At 55.2% G+C, this 6000-nt stretch overlaps 1 protein-coding gene across 4 annotated transcripts in view; it reads right to left on the bottom strand.

Annotated features, from left to right (window-relative positions):
• Window positions 1-1512: 1512 nt before the first annotated feature.
• OGDH (oxoglutarate dehydrogenase) overlaps window positions 1513-6000 on the bottom strand; it is a 63123-nt gene continuing 58635 nt past the window's right edge. For all 4 annotated transcript variants that reach the window (XM_019626571.1, XM_019626573.1, XM_019626572.1 and 1 more), the window contains 3 exons: window positions 2821-2984; window positions 2576-2730; window positions 1513-2485 (listed from right to left, as the gene is read on the bottom strand). In XM_019626571.1, coding sequence (XP_019482116.1) covers window positions 2365-2485; window positions 2576-2730; window positions 2821-2984 — 440 coding nt within the window. In that variant the 3' untranslated portion in view covers window positions 1513-2364. The remainder of the gene's footprint in view (window positions 2486-2575; window positions 2731-2820; window positions 2985-6000) is intronic.

Raw genomic sequence — 6000 nt, 5'->3', positions numbered from 1 at the left:
AATTACAAATAGGGCCCTGATTTTGGGGGGGGGGCATGAATGAAGGTGGTGCCAGTGTGAGGGAGGGGAGGCCCTGGGGGGCACAGGGCCCCCACTCAGTGCTTCATTTCAGGATGCAAGCTGGGGGTCCCAGTGCAGCCGTGGTGGGAAATCTGAGAAGCTGGCCTAGCTCTGAGGGTTTTCCAGTTTCTGTTGAGTCCAGTCCCAATTGAATACGACAGGGATGGGGAGCTTACTGCCCTAATTTAAGGCAGAAATTCAACGACATTGACTCCAGTTTCCTCTAAGATGGAATCGCAGTGGGCGGACACTTGACCCCACACCCAGTGGACGAGGCCTCGGTCACCTGTGCAGTGTCCCTGGCTCCTCAGCACCTTTCCGGGGCACACCTGTCACTCCTGGGGCGGCAAGCTCCTCAGGCCTGGCTCCTTGGGAGGAGCAGGGCTTTCACAGCTGGTGTGGCGTCGCCAGGGCCTTTATATCCAGAAGAGCCCAGGACCTCCTCAGCAGGCCCACGCACACGCGTGTGCACACTCGCAGGCATGTGCACACCCCCACTCAGCTCTGGGCCCCTCCAGTCCATCAGAGCACACAGGCTCCTGGACTGTGAAGCCTCCTCCTTGGCACAGGTGCTCTATCCCATTTCAGGAATCGGACTGCTGAGAACCGAAACAGGACACAGCTAACCAGTAGTGTCCTGCGGTGTGTGGCCTGGGGTGCCTGGCTGCCTTTACCTTCCCAGCACCTGTGAGCCCCTTCTCCTGGCACGTGGGCAGGCTTGCAGACCCAGAGCTGCGAGTGGGAGAGGTCTTCGGAAGACCCAGCCCTGTCTCTGTGGCCCCCACCCCTGGGGATGCCTGGCTCAGCCCTGTCCCCACACTGGAAGCATTGAGAGCCAGGAGTCTGCAGGGAAGGGGTCCCGCCTCACGTTGGCCTCTTAGCCCGAACCCACAGCTGTCAAATGACTCGGGGAGGGTGTGCAGTCCTGGGGCACACACAGGAGGCTCCGCCTGTCCCCGCAGGACTGGAGAACCCTTTGGCAAGCCACAGGGAGCACACAGGACAAGGGACCTAGGCATGGCCTACAGGATGGGGTGACCATCAGGTCCCTGCTACTGGATGGCATCCCATGTCCACACCTCAGCCTTCTCCTGAGCTCTCCTTCTGTGCTTGGACCCTTGACACCCTCCCCCGCAAGGCTGGAATGTTGTGGGCTCAAGACAGTGGGACTCTTGTAGAGAGGGGAAACTGCCGGATAGCCGGCTCCCCTCCAGGAAGCTGCTTGGGCTTCTGGGGGGCAGAGTGCGCTCACCAACAACGGACGTCCTGGGGAACCCACCAGGCACTCCAGGCCAAGCATAGACAAGAGTCCTTTTTTCAGTGGAGTGGGGAGGCTGAGGTCAGTGCACCAGATACAGTTTGCATGGATGACAGGGAGGCAGGACCTGGGCGGAGCGCAGCGAGGGGCGGCTTCCTGCGAGGAGGGAGCAGATAGATGACACGCAGACAGGCCCACGGATAACTTAGTTTATGGGTCAAGCCAAATGCAATGCAGAGTTCTTTTTGTTCTTTTTTTAACCAAAATAAATAAATTGGATGTGTCCCTGTGACAGGTGAGGGGAGGCTGCCCCTTAGCCCGGCCCGCCTCTCCTCCTGGCCAGCTTTGGCCCAGCAGAGAGGTCAGTGCTCCAGTCTCCACTGTGTGACAGGGACACAGGAAAGGGAACTGGGCTGGGCAGGCCGAGGCGGGTGACCGGAGAGCAGGGCCCAGACCAACCGCTGTGTCCTGGCTGTGGGCAGGGCGAGCCCGTGACCCCCACGCATGGCCTGGGACCCTCTTGAGAGGCGGAAGTGGACACTGCAGAGAGCGGACCTGCCCTCTCGGAGCCCGGGCAGGCTCAGGCCGTGTCCTGCAAGCCGCGCCCGGTGGTGGCACCGGTGGTACTCGGTGGAGTGAGGGCCCTGCCAGCCCCTCCCACCCCACAAGCCTCTGATGGTGCTGGCTCCTCCCCAGGGTCTGGGGTTCTGCCCTGGTGACCGAGGGGTGCAGGACCCCTTGCTGGGTGATAAGCCCGTCAGATGGGTCCTTGGGGTGAAGCTGGGCTGGGGCAGAGCTGACCCTTCCAGGAACCTGCGGCCCCTGCCCGTCCCCCATGCGTCTCCGCCAGATGGAAGTCACAGCCTGGGAGCGTCCGCCTCGGGGGCAGCCAAGCACGTGAGGGGACGCAGCCTAATCTCAAGTGGGGGAGGACGGTGTGTGGTGTGGCGGGCAGGCAGGGGTGTGGGCAGCGCTGAGGCACTATTCTTTAGTAGAGAAGCGAGAGCAGTGGACATGGAGGCAGCGGCCCGAGCAGCCGGCGGCATCTACGAGAAGTTCTTGAAGGCGTCCAGGTCGAAGGCCATGTCCAGCAGGCGCTGCAGCTCCGTCACGTGGGTCTTCTTGTTGCCGGTGGCTGGAGCCGCTGCGGGGTCCCGGCCAGCATACCTGAGGGGTGACAGGGAGCAGTCTGGCCAAGGCCCTGTTTCCCTCCCCGGCCGCCCCCACACCGCCCACCGTCTGCGGGCCGCGGCCTACCACACGGGCTTGGCGCGGCTTATGGTGGTCCGCAGCCTGGGCTTCACGTAGTCATAGTAGCCTTGGTTCTTGTGCTCCTCCTGGCACCAGGCCAGCTCGGCATTGGGGTACTTCTGTACCTCCTGCAGCAGCAGGTCGAAGGGGAACGGCGACAGCTGGGGAGAGCGAGGGGCCCCGTCAGGAGACGACGCTCAGGGCGGCCGGCGTCCCAGGGGAGAGCTCAGCTGCCGCGCCACTGGCCCTACCTGCTCGATCCTGGCGATGGCCACCTGCTCTACCATGTCCCGCGCTTTGCGCTCTCGGGTCAGGTCATAGTACACCTTGCCCGTACAGAAGAGAAGTCTCTTGACGTTTTCTGGGTTCTGGGCTGCAGGGCCATCTTCTGGGATCACCCGCTGGAAGTGGGTCCCTGTGGGAATCCCCACAGATCTGGATGAGCACGCCTAGGGCCTCCCCCTGCCATGTGCTCGAGCGAGGGCCCACACAGCACGGCGGGGCTGTGCCACAGGCTGGTGCCGGAGCACACGGTTCTACAGGTCTGAGATGCTCCCCTCCCAGCAGCCTCTTATGCCCTTGAATTGTCCGGACTGAGCGCCTTGGGTAGTACATAGTGAGTAACTGGCCCTGTGGGGAGGGCCAGCCTTGGATGGCAAGTGACACTACTTCATTCTGAGAATAGCCCGTCTCAGACTTCGAGGAAAGTGAGGAAAGCATGCCGTGACCACCGCTCAGGCTGCTCAGGAGTTCACAGACACCAAAACTCCCATAGCCGCAGCAAATGTCCAGAAGCTCATGGCCAGGGCTGTGTCTGTGGGAGCAAGAGCAGCTTCAGGAAGCTGTGTCCAAAACGAGGGGCTCACTTAGTGATACGCATGCAACACGTGACACACTAGGATTAGAGGGAAACCACCTCCATACGGTAAAGGCCAGACATGAAAAACACACACTGAGCATCATACTCAGTGGTAAAAGGCTGGTGCTTTTCCTCTAAGATCTGGAACAAGACAAGGATGCCCACTCTCACCACTGCTGCTATTCAACACAGCACTGGAAGTTCTAGCCAGAGCAACCAGGCAAGGAAAGAAAATAAAAGGCATCCAAACTGGAAAAGAAGAAGTAAAATTCTGACATGATATTATATGCAGGAAACCCTAAAGAGTCTACAAAACAAACAAGCCATGTGAGAACTAATAAACAAATTCAGCAAAGCTGCAGGATAGAAAATGAATGCTCAGAACTCAGTTGCATTCCTATACACTAACAATGAACAGTCCAAAAAGGAAATTAATAAAAGTATCCCATTTACCATAGCATCAAAAAGAACAAAATATTTAGGAATAAGCTTAGTCAAGAAGATGAAATATTTGTACACTGAAAACTACAACATACTGCTGAGATTAAAGGCGACGCTGATGAATGAAAAGACATCAGTGTTCATGGACTGGAAGGCTTACTACTGTTACGGTGTTAAAACTGCCCAAAGTGATCTACAGACTCAATGCAATCCGTATCAAAATCTCATTGTTTTCCAGAAATAGAAAAATCCTCCTAAAATTCATGGAATTTCAAAGACCCACAAATAGCCAAAACTATCTTGAAAAAGAAGAACAAAGCTGGAGAACCCACACTGATTTCAAAACCTACTACAAAGCTACAGTCCTCAAAACAGTGTGGCCCTGGCATAAAAAGAGACATATGAGGCACGCAGTCCAGGGAATAGAATAAAGCCCAGAAATAAACACTCACACAGTCAAATTATTTCTGGCAAGACCCTTCAACGGGAAAGGGACAGTCTTTTCAACAAACGGTGCTGGGAAAACTGGGTCATCTGCACGCAAATGAAGCGGGGCCCTTATACCACTCACACAAATTAACTCCACACGGATTAAAGATTTAAACATAGAAGCTAAAATTATAAAACTCCTAGAAGAAAACGTGGGACAAAAGCTTCATAACATTGGGTTTAGAAACGACTTCTTGGATCTGACACGAAAAGCATAGGTATCAAGGAGAAAATAAGACAAATTTGACTTTATGAAAACTTAAAAATTTTGTGCCTCCAAAGACAACACATAGAATGAGAGAAAATAGTTGCAAGTCATGTATCTGATAAGGTATTAATACTCAGCATTTAGAGAGAACTCCTAAAATGCAATAAAACAAAATGCGACTAAAAAATGGGCAAAGGACCTGACTAGACATTCTCCAAATAAGACATGAAATAGCCAATAAGCCATAGAAAGGTGCTCCATGTCTCTAATCACCAGGGAAATGCAACTCAGCACCACAGTGAGACCCTACTTCATGGCCATTAGGATGCTATTGTTCAAAACAACACAGAAAACCGCACGTGTTGGCCAGGATGTGGAGAAATGGGGCCTGTGCACGGCTGGGAACATGAGGCGGTGCAGCCGCTGTGGGAAACAGTGTGAAGGTTCCTCAAAAAACTAAACACGGAATGACCTTATGACCCAGCAGTTCTGCTTCTTGGTAGATATGCAAAAGAACTGAAAGCAGAGTCTCGGAGATATTGGCACACCATGTGCATCGCAGCATGACTCACGAAAGCCAACACGTGGAGCCACCCGAGCGTGCACTGACAGGTGAAGGGTAAACACACCGTGGATTATTTCTCAGCCTCAGAACAGAAGGGGCTCTGACACAGGCTGCAGCGTGCACGGCCCGGGGCCACTGTTCTGAGGAAAACCAGCCCATCAGGACGAGCGCCGTGTGAGTCCACGTGTAGGAGGCTCTCCTGGAGGAGGCAGTTCAGAGGCAGACAGTACATGGCGGTGCGGGGGCGGTGGTGGTGGTGGGGTGTCAGTTTGGGATGAGAAAGTTCTAGAAATGATGGTGGGGATGGTTGCAGAACTATACGAATGTACTTAATGCCACTGAAATGTACGCTTCAACATGGCTGAGATGGTACAGTTTATATTACGTGTATTTCACCATAATAATAAGAAATTGGAAAAAAAGAACAAACCAGAGCTTCACCTTGACTGAGGACTGCAAGGGGTTCCGCGGCTGGGAGGAAGGACGTGGGCTCCCTGGGCCCCGTGAGCGGGGCACGTGCGGGGCTGCTCCACGCTGCGTCAGCTGCCTGCTGCCCACTGACCGAGTGGACACTCAGTGCCGTGAGCCTCGCCTGACACCGTGAGCTTGCGTGGAGCTCCACAGGCCCTACCCACCCCGTTCCTTTCCTGGCCCTGGTGGTGAGCTGCTGCCAGGTGGTGGGGGGAACTCTAAGCTCAGACTCACTTCACTGCCTCTACAGGGAGTCCTGGGGACACCCCCAGGCGATGGTCACAGACCCAGCAGACATGAGACACATCTTTTCACCAACTCGCATGGAAGCTCTGATGTGCATGCTGTTGTATTCCAGTCTTCACCCAATGACCAAAAATGTGGCAAGGGGACAAGTA

Source organism: Hipposideros armiger, unplaced genomic scaffold (genome assembly GCF_001890085.2).
Source record: "Hipposideros armiger isolate ML-2016 unplaced genomic scaffold, ASM189008v1 scaffold_685, whole genome shotgun sequence".
NCBI lineage: Eukaryota > Metazoa > Chordata > Mammalia > Chiroptera > Hipposideridae > Hipposideros > Hipposideros armiger.
Note: the sequence above shows the minus strand (reverse complement) of the source record. Positions and strands in the feature narration are given on the sequence as shown.